The following is an 18,747-nucleotide window of genomic DNA, read 5'->3' as shown; positions in this document are numbered from 1 at the left end:
CTTTGGAGGCAGCTTCGTCCCTGGGCTGGTTGTGGGGCAGAGAATGACCCTGCATTGGGTAGCTGGGTGGTGACAACCAGGGAGGGGGACAGAAGTGCCCTCCTGCACCCACAGTGCTGAGGCACCAGTACCCACCACATTTAGGTGGTACCACGGTGGACCAATTGCTTTGGGCATGGAGCTCCCATTGGCACTGCCCTCCCTGCACCCTGTGCTGTGTTTTGGGTGCTTAAGAGGCCTTTTGGCCTTGCAGGGCATTCCTGGTACACGGGGGATCGACGGCATTCCCGGAAAGTCTGGCTCAGCAGGAGAAACAGGGGCTCCTGGAGCTGCTGGTGCTGCTGGTCCGTTTGGGTACCCGGTGAGTGCAGATGCGGCTCCTTCCATCGCTCCCAACACAACCTCCTCCCTCAGCCGGTAGGATGGGGTGCAGGAATTGTGCTGGAGCTCCCTGAAGCTCCTGCAGGAAGCAAAGGGAAGAGGAAGGGAAGCTGATTCATGGCTTCTCTGCCTGTGGTGTGTTGGGGCATCCCAGATCCATGCTTAGGAGATGCAGAGCCCTCCCGAGTAAAAGCAAAGCCTCACTGCTGACATGGGTTGTTTGTCTGCAGGGCCGGGAAGGTCCAAATGGACCAGAAGGGCCTTCAGGGATGAGAGGAGAGAAGGTAAGGATGGGGAAGGTGGTTTGGCTCCTCAGGATCTGCCCAGGCAGGCAGAGCCCTGGCTTCGCTCTGCTTGCTCAAAGTGCAGAATCCTCCCCAGGGCTATAGGGGAACTGCTCCCACTTTGGCCACTGGCTTTTCCCCTCGGGATGGGGATACATGTGCGGTGCAAGGTGGGAAAGAGCCTTGCCAGCCCTCCTGCAGACACTGGGTGTCCAGGACAGCAAGGTCTGTGAGGGACCTGTCCTAATGCCTGTGTCCTCTGGCAGGGTGACATGGGACATCCTGGGGATGCTGGTGTCAGCGGGCTGGACGGAGAGCAGGTACATCACCGAGGAGCTGGGCTGCTCCAGCCCATCTCTCCCTGCGCACCTTCTCCAAGGATGGGGAATGGAGGGAGGAGGTTTCTGATCCTCACTGAAACCAGAAGGTTAAAGCTGAGCCAAGGGCTCAGTGAACAACCCATGGCAGGGCCGGGCTCTGTGCTTCCTCCCCAGGGACCACCGGGACCACCGGGAGCAGAGGGGCAGCCGGGGCCCAAAGGCGAGCGGGTCAGTCCCTGCTGGGAGCTGGGGTGATACCGGTGGCACTGGGCTTGCCTGGCCCCGCTGCTGCAGGGGTGGGCAAGGACCATGTCGGGGTGGCTTGAAACCCACCCCCAGCATGCTCATAGGTTTATGTTGCTGGGCATGGTTTGGGTGCCTGGCGCGAGGCAATCTGGGGTGGTGGGAAATGATGATGGGCAGAGCCAGAATCATCCCGGCTGTCTTCATCCTGCCCAGGGAGAGGCAGGGACCGCTGGAGCTCCAGGCATCAGAGGAGACCCTGGGGAGCCAGGGGAAGATGGGCCCGAGGGGCCACCAGGGAGACGTGGAGAGCCAGGCAAGGAGGTACGTGAGTGCCACCAGCTTTGGAGAGCTGCAGCTCTGCCCCAGACAGGCTGAGATGCCCCACTGAAGGAGGGAGCTGATGCTTTGGGGTCCCTTTGCTGGATGAGGTGTTGCTTGGCTGCTGTGTCCTCACTTGCTCCTTTGGGCTAGTGTGGGTTGTGGCTATAGGTGACTGCCTGGTGCAGGTAAAGCTGTGGGGCCACCAGCACCGAGATCCCAACCAGGGGAGGGTTCAGAAGGCCCTGGAAGTCAGAGCTCAGCTTTAACCCCCCTGGGATGGAGCTGGGAAGCAGGTGCTGGATCTGATGCTGTACTTCCCCTCCGGGCAGGGCGATGCTGGTGATGCTGGAAACACGGGCGAGCCAGGACCACAGGGGCAGAAGGTGAGTGCCTCCATCTGTGTCCCTCCTTGAAGCAGCTCAGGGACACCCACAGCCTGCTCAGCCTCCACTGCTCCATTTGCCATGGTGGGGGCTGAAGCAGGACAGGGGTGTCCCCATGGCTGAGGACCCCTGGAAATGCAGGGCTCAGACCTGGCGTCACCTGAGCACCCTATAGTGAACGTGTCTGCAGCACCCAGTGAGAGGGTGAAACATCATCTCCAAGCTGAAGCTCACGTTGCTGCTATTCCTTTCTCTTCTTTGTGGTGGCACCTCTGTCTCCATCCCTGAGCAGGGTGACGCTGGCCCCAGGGGCCTTCCTGGAGCACCAGGACCAGGAGCCACTACAGGGGAACGTGGAGGACAAGGCCATAAAGGAGAGAAGGGACACGAAGGTTTGCTGGCAAGTACATAGAGAGGGGCTGCCTCAGCCCACCAGGCTCCCAGTGCACCCCAGCCTGGCACCCACAGCATAGAAAGTGCTGGGAACTGGCAAAGCTCCGTGATTCGGGAGTGCTGTGTCTCATGGGCAGGACCCCAGTGTTGGGTCTTGTTGGCACATGAGGATTGTCTGGACTTGGGCCTGTTGGGGTGAGTCCAGAGGAGACCATGGAGATGCTGCAAGGGCTGGAGCAGCTCTGCTCTGGAGCCAGGCTGAGAGAGCTGGGCTGGGGCAGCCTGGAGAAGAGAAGGCTCCTGCAGGGGAGACCTGAGAGCAGCTCCAGTGCCTAAAGGGGCTGCAGGAAACCTGGAGAAGGGCTTGGGACAAGGGCCTGTAGGGACAGGCCAAGGGGAATGGCTTGAACCTGCCCGAGGGGAGACTGAGCTGAGCTCTTAGGCAGAAGCTCTTCCCTGTGAGGGTGCTGAGGCGCTGGCACAGGGTGCCCAGAGAAGCTGTGGCTGCCCCATCCCTGGCAGTGCTCAAGGCCAGGTTGGACACAGGGGCTTGGAGCAAGCTGCTCCAGTGGAAGGGGTCCCTGCCCGTGGCAGGGGTTGGGGCTGGATGAGCTTTAAGGTCCCTTCCGATACAAACAGCCCCATGATGCTGTCTGTGCCTTGCTGGGCAGTCTGGGTCAATGCTGAGCACTTCTCCCTCTGTGTCCCAGGGCCAGGCTGGTGTCAGCGGAGACGTGGGGCCCGCAGGAGCCAGAGGACGGTTTGTGAGTCACAGCATGTCCCTCCTCCCCTCTTGCCAAGCACGGACCTGGCAGGGGACACGCATGTGACTGGGAGCACTGGGCAGGGCTGACTCCTTTGCTTGTGCCCTGAACAGGGTGGGATGGGTCTTCGAGGTGCTCCTGGACCCGATGGTCCCAAAGGAGTGAAGGTACCGTGGGGTGATGGCTCCAGCCCTCATCTCTGGGTGAAGTGCCCTTTCCTACCCTTTGCCCAAGGTCTGGTTGTGGTGGAGGAGCTGGGTCAGATCTGGGCAGGCTGGTGGCCTATGGGACCTGCTATGGGGCCCTCCCTACCTGAGATCCAAAGCCAACAAGGCAAGGAAGGGGTTTTCTGGGGACAGAGCTGTTCCTGCTTCTTCCCCAGGGAGATCCAGGACCACAGGGCATGCCTGGACCCGCTGGTGCTGCAGGACCAGAGGTACTGATACCTGAGCTCTTGTAGAGCTGGGAGCTGCCAAAGGCTTCCCTCGCACTTCACCTCTTCCAACACAAACCAGACCCAAAGGATTTATTGCCCCGTAGCTGGCCAGGCCAGGGGTCAGGAGCGAGGAGGGGTTTTAATGCCTCACTCTTGGCACTGACTCCCAGGAGGTGCTCAGATGCTCTCAAAATCATCCCTGCCATCAAAGCACGTTCACTGCTCAGGTGCTGCCCGGGCATGTGCCTTGGCCAGTTGAACGTGGTACAAGGGTTAAAACACCCGAGCAGGAAGCACAGGGTGGTGTCAGGCTCATTCTAAATCCCCACCATCACCATAGGGACCTGCCGGAGATGATGGACCCAAGGGAGACGCCGGCAAACCCGGTCCAGTGGTAAGTACTGGTCTTGACCATGCAAAACCTCCCTGGGAAAGAGGTTTGGTGGCACCTTGAGCCGCAGAGCCTGGGGCTGGGGCTGTGCCTCACCCCGGGGATGGCCACAAAGGGAGCTCTGCTGCAGGTCCTGCTTTGCAATGGGTTTGTACCTGAGTCATCGTTCCCCAGAGCCAAAGCTCCATAAAGGCACTTTAATAGAGCTGTTAAACACTGCAGAAGTGCCACACCATTGTGCAGTTAACGCCTGGCTCTCAGAGCCTGCCTGAGGCAGGTCCAGGGTGTTTGGCTTCCTCCTCCTCTGCCTTCCCAAAGCAATTCTGCAGGGCTCAGTAAGGGCAGGGGAGCTGCCTTTGGATGCCCTGCCATGCACAGAGCCACAGCTGTATTAGTGATGCCTGCACTCCGCTGCAGGATAAATCCCATTTGCATCCTTGTTTTGCCATGCTGCAGTGCTGCTCTGCCCAGGCAGGACAAGTCCTTAACATCTCTGGCAGTGCTCAAGGCCAGGTTGGACACAGGGGCTTGGAGCAAGCTGCTCCAGTGGAAGGGGTCCCTGCCCGTGGCAGGGGTTGGAGCTGGAGGAGCTTTAAGGTCCCTTCCAACCCAAACCATTCCATGGTTTTGTGGTTAATTTGTGTGATTACTTTGCTGGGATAAGTTGGCACGTGGAACAAACCCCAGGAATACAAGCATTTACGGAGCTACTGTTGGGTGAAGCCCCCCAAGGTGCAGCTCCTCGGCCCCAGCTCTAGGCAGGTTTGGGCTGGGGTGCAATGGGTGCATGGTCTGTATGTGCACTGCAGGGCGCAGCGGGTGCCATGGGGCTGGCGGGTGCCCCCGGCCTGCGGGGATACACCGGGCACCAAGGAGCCAGAGGATCGGTGGGTGCCAAGGGGCAGCCAGGCCAGCAGGTAACAGCAACTGCAGCTCTGCCATGGGGCCATCCCTGGCACGCGGTCCCTGGGGGAACAACCCCACTGCAGACCCTGGTGCAAGGCAGTGGCTTGTACTTGCCCTCCTGCCTTACAAATAACCCAGAGCTGATGCCAGTCTCTTGTTCTGTCCCCAAATGAACTCAGGGTCCTCTGGGGCCACCGGGTGAAGCTGGAGCCACAGGGCTGAGCGGCACTGAGGTAAGTGCTGCCCCAATGGATAAATCTGGAGCTTATTGGTCAGCATTGGGTTGATTACTGGTTTCCTTCCTAGGGCCTGGCAGGTGCGAAAGGAGAGCCGGGTGAGCCAGGAGTACCGGGACCAATGGTGAGCAGGATGGAGCTGGGCTCCTGGCACAGGCAGTGGGATGCTGGGATGTCCCTGCTGCAGCAATGGATGCTGCCCATGTCCCCCCTGGGCAGCATCTCCTGCTCCCACCGAAACATCCCAGCTTAGAGCATCCTCCTGTGCACACTGGGGCAAGAGCACGCAGGGAGGTGAGAGGGGGCATCCCTGATGCAGTATCCTTACGGAGGGGTTTCCTTCTCATTTGGGTTTTTAGGGGTCTCCTGGACAAGCCGGTCCTGAAGGGTGGAAAGGCCGCAAAGGAGAAAAGGTACCTCCAAAATCCTCCTCTGCAGATGGCACTGAGAGGGAGCAGCCACCAGGTATGGGGTGGCCAAGCCTGAGCTGGTCAACCCCTTTGTGGTCCATGGAGAGAAACCAGCATGAATCACCCTAAGGGGACCTGGTTTTCCCCACTATAAAGGCAACTGCTCATCCATGCTTGGCAAACACAGGGCCCTTGGACACCCTTGGGCTGCCTTGGCTGGCTCTGGGGTGAGGGGCTGGCAGGTCTCCCCAGTTCAGCCCTATAGGTCTGCTTCCATCCTGGCTTAGGTGCCCTTGTGGGGGACACAGGGGACTTCCCTTCACTGGCCAGCTCTGCACCATGGCCTTGGTGTCCATCCCCAGGGTCCCAGAGCAGCCCCTCTTCCCTGGTCCAGGATGTGGCCAGGCCGCTGGTGACCCACATCTTTTCTTCCCCCAGGGTGATGTGGGGCGTGAAGGACAACAAGGAGTCCCCGGAGAAGCTGGCAGACGGGTAAATGACACCGCTGTCCCCATGGAGGGTGATGGGAGGCTGATGCTTGGAGGTCTTGCAGAGGGGTCCGACTTTGCTGGGAGCTCAGCATCCCTGGAAGGGGATCAAGGGGGATGCGGGGGAACCAGCTTAGTGCCTTTAGCAGGCTTGAATTCCCTTGAGGCTTTCTTTATTCACAGGGCAAGCGAGGCAAGGCGGGCCCCCAGCCCCCGAGGGGACCCCGGGGACACAAGGTAGGTTGGCATCATGTGGCTGGAGGGCCCCGTGTCCCCTTCCAGCCCAAGGGAGGTCTCCCACACCCCCATGGGCTGCTCTCCCTGAGCACCAGAGCATCGCTCCTGCCCTGCTCACACCAGCCGGGGCCTCTCACCTTTGCATTTCAGGGCCATCCAGGTGGCAAGGGGCTGGAAGGACCCCAGGGGCCCCAAGGACCCCATGTGAGTATCAGGTTGGGAGGTTTTGGGGTGCCAGCTGCCCACCCCCAAGTATCACAGTGCAACCCAGCTCCATGGACAGCCAAAGGAGAGACTCACTTAAAATGAGCCGAGTTTTGAGGTGTTCCATCCATCCATCATTCATCCACCTCCTCTTGCCTTCTCCTTCCCAGTTTCACCCCAGCTACACACAGTCTGTGTGCAGTCAGGCAAATCACATCATTTCCAATCAGTTCCTCTGGAGACCAAACACTTTCCTTCCAGTGCATCACAGAATCCCAGCCTGGTTTGGGTTGGAAGGGACCTTAAAGCCCATCCAGCTCCAACCCCTGCCACGGGCAGGGACCCCTTCCACTGGAGCAGCTTGCTCCAAGCCCCTGTGTCCAGCCTGGCCTCAGAGTTTCTACATCTCAAGTTTTTAAGGCTGCCTCCAAGTTCCTAAAACTGCCTGAAATTCCTGGAATCCTGGTGGCATCCTCAGCCATGGCGAGGTTGCTCCTTGCCAACGGGAGCAGCTCAGCGCAGGGTGATGCAGAACCACACTGTTTCTCCCTTAGGGCATTCCAGGGCTGAAGGGCATGAAAGGAGACCCTGGCCTGAAAGGACCCAAGGTAGGTGACATGTACCAGCACTTGAGCACTGGGGTCAGCATTTAACCTGCTGGATGCCATCACTGTGCCCCCTCTTCCTGACCCCTGATCTCAGCAGCATCTTCAGGGGTTGCTCACCAGGTCCCTGGGTGCTGGGACCTTTAGACTCTCTCCAAAGCATTTTCCATCCTCCTGGAGCTGCAAGCAGCAGCAGGCGGTTTAATCCCTGCTCTTAGCACGGATGCTGACACAGCACAAGCACGTACCTCCTCTGTGCTATTACTGATGCGCTGATGGATCCAACCTTGGCCAGAGAGGCCAAGCCCATCTTTATGGCCCCATCCATCAGCTGCCAGGCTGTAAATCAGGGACAGACAGTCCCTGGGGGCCCATGGCTCCTCACAGCCATCAGCAGAATGAAACCCTGGTAATAAATACAGCTTTAAGTGCATTGAGAGCTCCTCACCCACTCCAGGCCACTCAGCAAGGACAGAGCTGGGCAGGTCTGGGGAACTTCTGAGGCTTTTCCTGAGTGTTATTTCAGCCTGGGATAAAAGCCTTTCAGACCCGCAGCTGAGCAGAAGAGGGAGATGCTCCATCACCCCCCTCCTTCCCCGCTATGGGCACAGTGAATTCTACCAAATACAAAGGATGGGCTTGGGTTTTTCTTCATAAATCGCCCATTTCCAGCTGCTTGCTGAAGGGCAGGAGATGTTTGGCCTTGGGAAATGTCCCCCTCCTGCCAGGGTCAGGCAGCAAGCAAAGCCTCCATTGCCTACCCAATGAAGGACTACTGATTTGATGAGTAACTAGATGATGATAATGATGATGATGATGACGATGATGATGATGATGATGATGATAATGATGATGATGATGATGATGAGCAAGGTTCTGATGCCCACCCTTGGGGCAAAGCCCCCACCCTGCCTGGTGTCCCTGGAGGGGTTTCCATCCTTCTCTTTGCCACCAAAGCTCTCCCTGTCTCTCCCAGGGTGAGAAGGGCAGCGCAGGGGAGCTGGGCCAGCAAGGGGACGATGGCCTCAAGGTATGTGAAGGGTTTGCTCTTTTCCTCCCTCGCCTTGGTCCCTGGTCACCCTGTGTGACACCTCTGTCTCCCAGGGCAAGCTGGGACCCCAGGGCATCCCTGGAAGGCCAGGACCCAAGGGACAGCAGGTAAGGGCAGAATGGAAGGAGACCTCCATGAGATGAGTATTTGGGGTGAACTCCTCATTTTTCCATGCCAAATCCGCCTGGGAAAGGGGCTATGTTGTAGGTGGACATCGTGCTGGGGGATGCCCTGACCTCCTCTGGTGCCTTTGCAGGGTGACACTGGCCCCCCCGGCACATGGGGACACCCTGGCACCCCAGGAACACCGGTGAGTCCTTCACCCTCCCATCAGGTTTGGGGTTTGCTCCCCAACAGGGATCGCATCCTGCTGGGATGGGGCTTTGATCCCGCCTGCCTCCTGCTCCCCTGGGCCTTGTCCTTCTCTTCCAGGGCTTGTCTGGACCCAAAGTGAGTACAGGGGAGAGCTTGGAGCTGGGCTCAGCCCTGCCATGGGCACCCTCCCCTCCTGCCCTGTCCCTGGGGTGCGGGTGGGGGGCACCCTGGGGTGCAGCTCCACACAGCAGCATCTCACCCTTTGCTTCTCTTCCCTCCTCACCTCCTCCTTGGCAGGGGCTGAAAGGCTTCCCAGGGCTGCCGGGACCCAGGGGTGCACCAGGGCTGCCAGTAAGTGGGGCCCCCGATGTCCCTTGTGCCAGAACACGGGTCCCTGGTGCCGCAGTGCTGTGGGTGCCATGGCATGGGGATGGCACCATCGGAGGAGCTGTGAGCGTGGCGGTGGGCTCAGGGGCAGCAGCCACTGTCACCAGCATTGTCATTGTCACACAGGGCCCCCCCGGCCCCCCTGGCCCCAGTGGACCCGTGCTGATGCTGTCCAGGGAGGAGCTACGGGTGAGTGCATGGGGACAAGAGCTTCCCATCCCTGCTCTGATGGGTGCCATGAGGGAGGGAAGGGACTGACACTGATGGTGTCCCATGTCCCACTGCTTCTAAGTCCTGTGTGCACAGGGAGCAAGGCCCTTGTACAAAGGGCAAGCAGATACGGTTAACCCCTCTCCCACCACACTTGTTCTCTGCATGTCCCAGCTCCTCCCTGAGCTCCTGATGATGTTCCTCACCCAAATAAGAGTGAGGGGCTAATATCAGCTTGGTTAGGTCCCTTCCTTTTCCTTTAGCACCTAATTTACCCCTCCAACCACCTGAACTACACTGCGGTCTGGGCTCTGCTGGACACCCTGAGCCAGGAGCTGCAAGCCCTTGTGGAGCATCCCAATGGCACCAAAGCCAACCCGGCGGCCACCTGCAAGGAGCTGCTGCTGGCTCACCCTCACCTCCCTGATGGTACTGGGGTGCACACGGGGGGACCCCAGACCCAGGCAGTGTTACACCAGCATTAACAGGGGATGAGGATGTGGGGGGTGAGCTCAATTGGGTTCCATCCCTGGAGGAACGGGGGAGCGGCCAGGCTGCATCCCAAGAGGATGGAGGTTGCAGCTAGGGATACACCACAAGCTGAGGTGGGATGGCACTGCGTGGCATCCTGCCCATGCCAAAACCCTGGTGCCAGGAGCTCCCCTCTGCCTCCCTCCAGGGCAATACCACATCGACCCCAACCAGGGCAGCCCCCAGGATGCGCTGGTGGCCTTCTGCAACTTCACAGCGGGGGGCGAGACCTGCATAGCCCCCATCCACAACCAGGTACGGGGCAGCTTCAGCCCCGTGTTACCTCTTGGGGCCAGTAACGACAGGTTGGTGGGGCTGGAGAAGGGACGGTGTGGCCGGTCCCCTGCTGTGGTGGCTGCTGTTGTCACAGGGAGCTGGTCCTGGTTGTGGTGTGTGACCAGGCTGCAGGCACAGCTTTGGTATCGCTGGCTTCTTGTCCTGCTGGGACAGCGTGACCTGGTCCCCACTGCCCCCAGGTCCCCATCAAGGCTTGGCTGAGCACTTACACCTCTGAGAACACCTTCGAGTGGTTCAGCACCCTGCCTGGGGGCTTCCTGGTGAGTACCCAGCCCCATGCAATGCAAAGCCCATCTCATGGGGCTGGGGGTCTCCTGTGCAATGCCCAGGCACAGGGGCTGTGCTGTCTGTGCAAAGAAAACCCAAACCAGTGCTTCAGGAGACAGCTGAATCCCAGCTTTCAACTGAGGGGAGCACAGATTCCTCTGTTAGATCCATGCAGCTCCCACTACCCAGTTCCTCTCTCATTGCCCGTAGCTGGAGTACACAGGGGCCAGCGCAGTGCAGCTCCGGTTCCTGCGCCTGCACAGCCGCCTGGTCACACAGAAGGTCTCCTACTCCTGCAGACCGGCCCCGGAGCAGGGCCAGCCCCAGCTTCAGAAGGAAATCCGCTTCCTGGCCGATTCCCGGGAGCAGAGCTATGCAGCCAGCCTGCAGGGCTGCGTGGTGAGCCCTCCTGCAGGCACATCCAGATGGAGCCCCTTCCCCAGCATTTGCCCCTTGGCTCATGTTTGCACCCTCAGGGCTCGGGGTAGACCTGGCGGGGTGAGGCTTCCTATGGTGGGATGGGGATGGGGAGCATCCACTTCCTGCGGTGGGATGGGGATGGAGATGGAGAGCATCCTCTTCCTAGGACCAAGGAGCGGTGCCGATCCTGGGGAGCTGGCTGGGGTATGGCAGGGAATGGGGTGTCTCAGGGTGACAAGGGAGAGGCAACCTCCCTGGAGGAGCTGGGGATGGAGACCTGGCCATTGGGTGCATCAAGGAGCACCCAGAGCAGCGGGTGCGCCATGAGGGTCCCTCAGGCCACCAGACCAGGGTTTTGGTGCCGCTCAGCTGCCCCTGTGCTCATTTCAGCTGGACAACGACTCCTCCATCACCGACACCATCTTCCACTTCGCCAGCGAGGAGCTGACCCTGCTGCCGCTGCGGGACCTGGCCGTGTTCCACAACGGAGACGCCTCGCACCAGTTCGGTTTCACAGTGGGACCAGTTTGCTTCAGCTGAAACCGGTGACACCCAAACCGAGCCGGTGCCCTCCCCACCCAGGAACTGTCGTGCTGGGGCCATGCTGGTGGCTGGGAGTGACAATGGGCTCCCCGGAGATACCTGTTTGTAGCTGTGTTACGGCACAGGCTACGCTTCCCTTCTGGAGTAGAAGAATGCTGTTTACAAAAGTCATGTCTCTATAAATTATATATATATTATATACATGAGAAGGTGCTGATTGATGAGTGATGGGGGAGGCTCGCGAAACTGGAACCATCAGGAACCCCTTGCTAAAGAGAAACCAAGCAACAGCACTGCCAGCTTGGGAGGAAAAGGGCTTTGCTTTGCCTTCGTGCACAGATCCATGGATCGGGCTGAGGGGGAGGCCTGGCAGCCCAGGCAAGCAGGTCCATGCACTGCTGCCTGCTCTCTGCTCCTGTTCCCAGCCGTCAGGTACTAAAAAGGGGTGAAAAAGGCAAAACCCCCCAAGTCCTGGCTCTGTTTTGAGTCTGTAGCTCCTGTGAAGGGCAGAGGGCTGCTATAGCAAGGCTGCTACAAGGCTCTGGTCAGGCAAGGGCAGGGACTGGAGCTGTTTGGCTCCGTGCTGCAGCGCTGGTATCACTTTATATTTGCTGTTCCCAGCAGTGTTTCTCTTGCCTCTTACCACCCCACTACCACTGGGCTGCTTGGCCCCGGGCAGGCAGAGGGTCACATGAGGCACCCAAGCCTAGGTGCTGGTTCACAGCCCAGAAACCCCGCATCTCAGCCGGCTTTGTGCTGTTTTCTCAGCACCCTTCAGGTCTGGGACTAAGGCAGAGCTTGCTCACTCTGCCCTGCAGCACGTGTCCAGGCTGCCCTGCTGTGTGCCACTGAGGCTGGGGGTCGGTGCGGGTGCCAGCAGAGCAGTGGCAGCCAGGTACCTTGTACCAGGGGATGGGGAGAGCAGCAGCTGGAGCTTCCTGGGGGGCACAGTTGTCTATGGAGTGGTTCAAACAATGCCGAATCCATAGAATCCGAACCCGGTTTGTGTTGGCAGGGAGCTTAAAGCCCATCCAGCTCCAACCCCTGCCACGGGCAGGGACCCCTTCCACTGCAGCAACTTGCTCCAAGCCCCTGTGTCCAACCTGGCCTTGAGCACTGCCAGGGATGGGGCAGCCACAGCTTCTCTGGGCACCCTGTGCCAGCGCCTCAGCACCCTCACAGGGAAGAGCTTCTGCCTAAGAGCTCAGCTCAGTCTCCCCTCGGGCAGGTTCAAGCCATTCCCCTTGGCCTGTCCCTACAGGCCCTTGTCCCAAGCCCCTCTCCAGGTTCCCTGCAGCCCCTTTAGGCACTGGAGCCGCTCTCAGGTCTCCCCTTCAGGAGCCTCCTCCTCTCCCGTCACACGCTCCCGCCCCCCCGCACTACATCTCCCGGGAAGCCCCGCGCCGCACGTCAGGAGCCCGCGACGGGACGGGAACGGGTCGGGAACGGAACGGGAACGGGAACGGAACGGGAACGATCCGAGCTGAGCCGCTCCGGGACGGGCCCCGCGCCGCCGCCATGCAGGTGAGAGGGGACGGGACGAGACGGGACGGGGGGAGCCGGGTGTGTGCTGGGGGTGCGTGTGCCCGCGGCCCCCCGGTGCGGCACCGGCTGCCCCAGGGAACACCCGGGACCCCCGCACCGCGGCCGCCGGACCGAGCATCACCCGTTCCCTCCTCCCCGTTCCCCTTCGCCCCCGGTCCCCCTTCGCCCCAAGCCTAAGCGGGGCTGGAACAGAGCGGGGGCCCCGGCAAGCCGCGCACAGCTCTGCCTGTGTCTGTCCGTAGCCGGTCGGTCTGATCCTCGCAGCCCCGTGCTGCTGCATCCCCGCCCTGAAGGCTCCCCCGTCCCCACTCTCCCATTTCCCCTCACCCATCTCCCTCTCCCTCCGTGTCCCGTCCCCCATCTCCCATGGAGGGGCTGCCGCCGCACTGGACTCACACCAGGCACTCGCGGCAGGAGCTCACGTCCCAGCAGCGGCCTTGAGCCATCAGCCCGAAGTGGGTCCACTTCACACCCAGAGCTCAGATGTGATCCCGCAATCCCAGCATCGCTCGTGAAGGAAGGGACCTCTGGAGATGATCCAGTGCAACCCCTGCAGGGCAGGGCCACCCAGAGCAGGGCACACAGGGACGTGTCCAGGGTGGGTTTGGGGTGGCTCCAGAGGGAGACTCCACAACCCCCGTGGGCAGCCTGTTCAGTGCTCGGACACCCTCAGTGTAAAGAAGTTCTTGCTCATGTTGAGGTGACACTTACCATGTTTTAGTTTATGGCCATTGCTCCTCATCCTGTCGCTGGGCACCACTGGAAAGAGTCTGGCACCATCCTGCTGGCACCCGCCTTTGAGATACTGATCTGCACTGATGGGATCCCCTCTCTGGCCGCTCTTCTCCAGACTACCCAGGCCCAGCTCCCGCAATCTCTCCTCATCACAGAGATGCTCCAGAGCCCTGAGCATCCTTGTGGCCTCCACTGGGCCCTCTCCAGCAGCTCCTTGTCTGTCTTGTACTGAGGAGCCCAGCACTGGATGCAGTGCTCCAGATGTGGCCTCACCAGGGTCAGTAGAGGGGGAGGAATCACCTCCCTGGACCTGCTGCCACACTGCTCCCCATGCACCCCAGGATGCTGTTGGCCCTCCTGGCTGCACGGGCTGGCTCATGGTCAACTGAACTGATCAGCCACCAGCAGTTCCAGGTCTCTCTCAGCTGAACTGCTCTCCGGCGGGTCACCCCCAGCCTGTACCGGCACGTGGGCCCTTGCTGATCGTCACTGGGTGATGTTTCAGGCTACTGGGTCCCCCCAGTTTCCTGCCACCAGCCCCCTGCAAGGTGCCCAGGGTGGCTCACAGCAGCTCTTGGAGCATCCTCCCCAGGACACTGTGTCCCCGGCGTGGGGCTGCAGCTTGGGCACCCTGTGGCAGTGTTCTGCTTCCCATGCTGCTCTGCGAGCCAGGGGTCAATGAGCTGCAGTTCCTACAGGCTCATCCCAGTGTGCAGGGCCGGGTATCCCAGTTGGACTGGAGCAGCAGGTTGGGATGTGCCAGGCAGCCTGGGTTTGTGTTTTCATAGAATCCCAGCCTGGTTTGTGCTGGGAGGAAACTTAAAGCTCCTCCAGCTCCAACCCCTGCCACGGGCAGGGACCCCTTCCACTGGAGCAGCTTGCTCCAAGCCCCTGTGTCCAACCTGGCCTTGAGCACTGCCAGGGATGGGGCAGCCACAGCTTCTCTGGGCACCCTGTGCCAGCGCCTCAGCACCCTCACAGGGAAGAGCTTCTGCCTAAGAGCTCAGCTCAGTCTCCCCTCGGGCAGGTTCAAGCCATTCCCCTTGGCCTGTCCCTACAGGCCCTTGTCCCAAGCCCCTCTCCAGGTCTCTTGTAGCATCTCACTAGGCAAGAGGCGTTTTGGCCTCACAGCCACACTGGGTACCTGAAGACCTCGCTTCACCCCAGGCACCTGGGGCAGCAGAAGGGATCTTCTGCCCATCACTTGTGTTCCCTTGTTGCTGGAGTAGTTACCTGCTCCTTACAAGGTGCTTCGGACTTGTGGGTGAAACCTGTAGAGGAGAAATAGCTTTATTTAAATCTAATTATCATCAATCTGTTGCCAAAGGAAGCTTAAAGCTGGGAGCCAATTATATATGGTAATGTGCAAGGGTGAGGATTGGCCAAAGGGTGTAATTAGAGCCAGTTGCAGCGTGGACGCCCGGTTGTTGGATGGTATTTCTGGCCAAGGCCCGTCCTGTTGGCTGCATCTGCTGGTGTCAGTAACGGGGTAACAGCAGAGGGGAGGGCACGAGCCCCACGAACACTCCCTGGAGAGGTTCACCAACGGGAGGAGAAAAACCCCACAAAAGTCCTGGTTTTTGATGATGAAACCAAGCAGGGCTTGCCAGCGCGGTGCCAGCTCTGTGGGAGGGCTCTTTACACAACAGCAGTACTTGCTCCTCCTGTTTCAGTGTGATAAGGAAAGTGGGTTGATGCCTTTGGAGATCCCGGCTTGCACCGATGCTGCTCTGCCACGGAGGCGTCCCTGGACCAGCCCTTGGTCAGGCGGTTGCACTTGTGGCTCTGGGTGCTTCAGCAGAGAAACCCCCGGGAGGCAAATGGAAGCAAAGGGTGGCTGTGATCAGGCTGTGGATGGTGTCCACCAGCCTCTGTCTGCCTCCCACAGACCTTCGCTTCTCAGATCTGGGGTAACGAAGCCTTGGCTCATCTCTTGCAGTCATAGAATGGGACATGGAGCTGTTGGAGTGAGGCCATGGAGCTGCTGCGAGGGCTGGAGCAGCTCTGCTCTGGAGCCAGGCTGAGAGAGCTGGGCTGGGGCAGCCTGGAGAAGAGAAGGCTCCTGAAGGGGAGACCTGAGAGCAGCTCCAGTGCCTAAAGGGGCTGCAGGGAACCTGGAGAGGGGCTTGGGACAAGGGCCTGTAGGGACAGGCCAAGGGGAATGGCTTGAACCTGCCCGAGGGGAGACTGAGCTGAGCTCTTAGGCAGAAGCTCTTCTCTGTGAGGGTGCTGAGGCGCTGGCACAGGGTGCCCAGAGAAGCTGTGGCTGCCCCATCCCTGGCAGTGCTCACTGGGTTTTTCTCACCAGTCCAGACGCGCGCAGGACCTGGTGCAGGAAGTCAAGGGCACAGTTAAGCCTGCTCAGTGTGACTCTCATTTTTCAGTTCAAGTTCCTCTTCCCATTCCAGAAACTGGAAAAACCGATTGCAGCACTGGGTAAATCCCCAGCGGGTCTCAGCCCTGGGGGATGGGATGGGGATGTTGCATGGACCTGCTGAAGACGCAGGTGCCCCAAGCCCTGTGCCCATCACCCTAAGCCAGTTCCTTGGCCTCTCTTCCAGATGTCCTTCTACTTCTCGGATACGGCAGTGCTGCTGTTTGACTTCTGGAGTGTCCACACCCCCACAGGTAGGCTGCCAGCCCCGAGACACTGTCCATCTGTCTATCCATCCATGCATCCATCCATCCGTCCATCCGTCTGTCCGTCCATCCATGTATCCATCCATCCATGCATCCATCCATCTGTCTATCCATCCATGCATCCATCCATCCGTCCATCCATCTGTCCGTCCATCCAGGTATCCATCCATCCATGCATCCATCCATCCATGCATCCATCCATGCATCCATCCGTCTATCCATCCATGCATCCATCCATCCGTCCATCCATCTGTCCGTCCATCCAGGTATCCATCCATCCATGCATCCATCCATCCGTCCATCCGTCTGTCCGTCCATCCAGGTATCCATCCATCCATGCATCCATGCATCCATCCATGCATCCATCCATCCATCTGTCTGTCCATCTATCTATCCATGCATCCATCCATCCATGCATCCATCCATCCGTCCGTCCATGCATCCATCCATGCGCCACTGCCTGTGCTCTCCACCTGGAAGAAGGGACGTGGAGCACAGAACTGAAGAGCAGCTTTGCACTCCTGTCAGGAGCAGTGAAGAGCAGGACCCCGCAGCATTAACCCTGGGGCCCTTACTGTGTGCAGGGCTCAGGGCAGAGCTCAGGGCACTGCAGGCTCCATCCTCCCAACGCAAGAGCAGCAAACAGGGAGGTGTTGGAATCACCCCCCCCAGCCCTGCCAGCCCCCACAGGTCAGTGTTGGATCAGCTTCCCATTTCTGGTTGTTTTCCTTTTCTTATCCCAGAATCACATTATAGCCCCCAGTTTTTGTAGTGGAGTCGGTGCAAAGATGCTGATTCTTTTCAGAGCAATCCCCTTCCAAAGAAATACTCCCTAGGAATTTAGAGGGAGGAATTGGGCTGAATACACCATTTTCCAATGCTTCACCAACCTGGGAGCCCATTCCCTCCACTTTATCCCATGGATGTTGTAGAATGGTTTGTGTTGGAAGGGACCTTAAAGCTCCTCCAGCTCCAACCCCTGCCACAGGCAGGGACCCCTTCCACTGGAGCAGCTTGCTCCAAGCCCTGTGTCCAGCCTGGCCTTGAGCACTGCCAGGGATGGGGCAATGTCCAAGCGCTATTCCAAGCACTTTGTGCCGGTTCCCACCACCTCTCCCCCCACACCAGCGCATGCCCGTGGGTGTTTCCCCGCAGGGATGGTGCTCTCGGTGCTGGTGATCCTGCTGCTCTCCATGCTCTATGAAGCCATCAAGATGGGCAAGGCCGTGCTGCTGCGGCGGGCGCTGCAGGCACTGCCCCCCAGCCTCAGCCAGGACCCGCTGCTGGAGCCGGAGGAGGGGGCCCCCAGCCCCACGCAGGGCAGGTACCACAGGGACCCCTCGCACCCTGCTCGGGCTGGGGGGGGGGATCAGGGATGGGGATGTGGCCCCCTGCGAGGGAGGGAGGCTGGAAAGAGCCAGCCCTGGAGTGCTGAGCTCGCAGCGAGGGGTGGGACAGCCTCAGGAGGTGGCCCCAGGGGTATCCTGCCCCGTGTGGGTCCTTTGGGAGGTATCCAGGGTGGTTTCAGCTTAGTAAAGGATCACATTCCCCCAGGAGCTATCGTGCAGCAGGGTCCCTGTGCTTTGGGAATGGGCTCAGGCACCCCGGCAAGGCTGACCCAGGCTTTCCCTTCCCACCTTTGGAGCCAAGCCATGGGTTTTTCCTCTTGTATTAATCCCAAGCCATGCCTGAGGATGCTCTTACTGCCAGTATCCTTTGGAGCAGGATTTCCCCCTGCGCTGCTGTTTGCAGCCCCCATCCCTCGCTCCACTTCCCAAACCCATCTCTGGATGCTCCGGGATACCGGCAGGGTAAGGGGGAAGCTTCCAGCTGCCGCAGCCCTTTGCTTATGGGTTTTTTCAAACCATGTAGACAAGGCCCTCACTGCCATGGGTTAGTGGTGGCCTTGGCAGTGCTGGGGAATGGTTGGACGGGGTGATCCTAAAGGTCTTTTCCAACCTGATTGGTTTTATGATTACAGGGGGTTGGAAATGGATGATCTTAAGGTCCTTTCCAACGCAAACCACTGTGATTCTATGGTTCTTCCACAGATGGTTTCAGTACCACGTTGGTCAGACGCTGTTCCATGTGGTGCAGGTGGTGCTGGGCTACATGGTGATGCTAGCGGTGATGTCCTACAACGCTTGGATCTTCCTTGGGGCCATCGCGGGCTCCACGCTGGGCTATTTCGTGGTGTACCCCCTGCTCGGTCGGGGTTAGTCGCTTCCCTCGGGATGCTCCACACTTCCTGCTCTTTGTCTGGAATTGCTGCTGTCACTTTGCTGGGTCTCTCCTCCTGTGCTGTGCAGGACGCAGCACCCAGGGACTTGCTGTGGGGCCTGGCCCAACTCAGGGTGGGTATTGCTGGGGAAGGGGAGCCCCATGGCCACCGTTCATTGGTGGCTGCCCCCAGCGCTCAGGGAGCTTTTGGCTGGGTGATGATGATGGGGGGGTGCTGAGTGTTTCCTCCCCCCACCACTGCAAGGTTCATCCTGGCTGCAGTGGGAACGGTGCAGTGATGGGGACATAGGGGACTGGCACCCCTGTGCCCTCCTGCCCAGCGCTGCCCTGCACCAAGCCCCTCTTCACACAGTGCCTTCTAGGGAGAACCGGGGGTCCTGCTGGGCCCCCCCCTCCCAGTGCTTCAGGGATGGGGTGGGAGCAGCCCCCAGGCTGTGGCCATGCTGAGGGGAAGCTGCTGTCTGGGGGCCTCTTGCTGCTGCTTCGGGACACCCCTTTTAATAAAACCATCTCAGTGATTCAGCTCCTGCCTTGCATTGGATGTGTCACCCCCCCCCCCC

At 59.7% G+C, this 18,747-nt stretch overlaps 2 protein-coding genes across 3 annotated transcripts in view; both read left to right on the top strand.

The window, feature by feature from the left end:
- LOC136022349 (collagen alpha-1(I) chain-like) overlaps positions 1 to 11,235 on the top strand; it is an 83,558-nt gene extending 72,323 nt beyond the window's left edge. The window contains exons 36-65 of the mRNA XM_065695508.1: positions 254 to 361; positions 612 to 665; positions 932 to 985; positions 1,160 to 1,213; positions 1,445 to 1,552; positions 1,882 to 1,935; positions 2,228 to 2,335; positions 3,039 to 3,092; positions 3,206 to 3,259; positions 3,475 to 3,528; positions 3,869 to 3,922; positions 4,729 to 4,836; positions 5,005 to 5,058; positions 5,132 to 5,185; positions 5,421 to 5,474; positions 5,910 to 5,963; positions 6,143 to 6,196; positions 6,347 to 6,400; positions 6,955 to 7,008; positions 7,982 to 8,035; positions 8,110 to 8,163; positions 8,313 to 8,366; positions 8,489 to 8,506; positions 8,669 to 8,722; positions 8,885 to 8,947; positions 9,232 to 9,397; positions 9,648 to 9,754; positions 9,976 to 10,056; positions 10,274 to 10,462; positions 10,874 to 11,235. Coding sequence (XP_065551580.1) covers positions 254 to 361; positions 612 to 665; positions 932 to 985; positions 1,160 to 1,213; positions 1,445 to 1,552; positions 1,882 to 1,935; positions 2,228 to 2,335; positions 3,039 to 3,092; positions 3,206 to 3,259; positions 3,475 to 3,528; positions 3,869 to 3,922; positions 4,729 to 4,836; positions 5,005 to 5,058; positions 5,132 to 5,185; positions 5,421 to 5,474; positions 5,910 to 5,963; positions 6,143 to 6,196; positions 6,347 to 6,400; positions 6,955 to 7,008; positions 7,982 to 8,035; positions 8,110 to 8,163; positions 8,313 to 8,366; positions 8,489 to 8,506; positions 8,669 to 8,722; positions 8,885 to 8,947; positions 9,232 to 9,397; positions 9,648 to 9,754; positions 9,976 to 10,056; positions 10,274 to 10,462; positions 10,874 to 11,023 — 2,232 coding nt within the window. The 3' untranslated portion in view covers positions 11,024 to 11,235. The remainder of the gene's footprint in view (positions 1 to 253; positions 362 to 611; positions 666 to 931; positions 986 to 1,159; positions 1,214 to 1,444; positions 1,553 to 1,881; positions 1,936 to 2,227; positions 2,336 to 3,038; positions 3,093 to 3,205; positions 3,260 to 3,474; positions 3,529 to 3,868; positions 3,923 to 4,728; positions 4,837 to 5,004; positions 5,059 to 5,131; positions 5,186 to 5,420; positions 5,475 to 5,909; positions 5,964 to 6,142; positions 6,197 to 6,346; positions 6,401 to 6,954; positions 7,009 to 7,981; positions 8,036 to 8,109; positions 8,164 to 8,312; positions 8,367 to 8,488; positions 8,507 to 8,668; positions 8,723 to 8,884; positions 8,948 to 9,231; positions 9,398 to 9,647; positions 9,755 to 9,975; positions 10,057 to 10,273; positions 10,463 to 10,873) is intronic.
- Positions 11,236 to 12,428: 1,193 nt separating this feature from the next.
- Positions 12,429 to 18,709, top strand: SLC31A2 (solute carrier family 31 member 2). 2 transcript variants are annotated; one of them, XM_065695512.1, is made up of 5 exons: positions 12,429 to 12,550; positions 15,868 to 15,934; positions 16,475 to 16,636; positions 17,102 to 17,270; positions 17,998 to 18,709. In XM_065695512.1, the coding sequence occupies exons 4-5, from the start codon at positions 17,104 to 17,106 to the stop codon at positions 18,164 to 18,166; spliced, it is 336 nt and encodes a 111-aa protein (XP_065551584.1). In that variant the 5' UTR covers positions 12,429 to 12,550; positions 15,868 to 15,934; positions 16,475 to 16,636; positions 17,102 to 17,103; the 3' UTR covers positions 18,167 to 18,709. The 2 variants fall into 2 exon arrangements, with proteins under 2 accessions (XP_065551584.1, XP_065551583.1); XM_065695511.1 differs by lacking the exon at positions 16,475 to 16,636.
- The last annotated feature ends 38 nt before the right edge of the window (positions 18,710 to 18,747 follow it).

Source organism: Lathamus discolor, chromosome 15 (genome assembly GCF_037157495.1).
Source record: "Lathamus discolor isolate bLatDis1 chromosome 15, bLatDis1.hap1, whole genome shotgun sequence".
Lineage (NCBI taxonomy): Eukaryota > Metazoa > Chordata > Aves > Psittaciformes > Psittacidae > Lathamus > Lathamus discolor.
The sequence above is the reverse complement of the archived record's forward strand: the minus strand, read 5'-3'. Positions and strand labels throughout refer to the sequence as shown.

What these genes read in the sequence shown, in the direction of transcription:
- SLC31A2 (XM_065695511.1), top strand. An exon ending in GAGTGTCCACACCCCCACAG is followed by an intron (nt 15,935 to 17,101) that starts GTAGGCTGCCAG and finishes GTTTCCCCGCAG; the next exon opens with GGATGGTGCTCTCGGTGCTG. An exon ending in CCCAGCCCCACGCAGGGCAG is followed by an intron (nt 17,271 to 17,997) that starts GTACCACAGGGA and finishes GTTCTTCCACAG; the next exon opens with ATGGTTTCAGTACCACGTTG.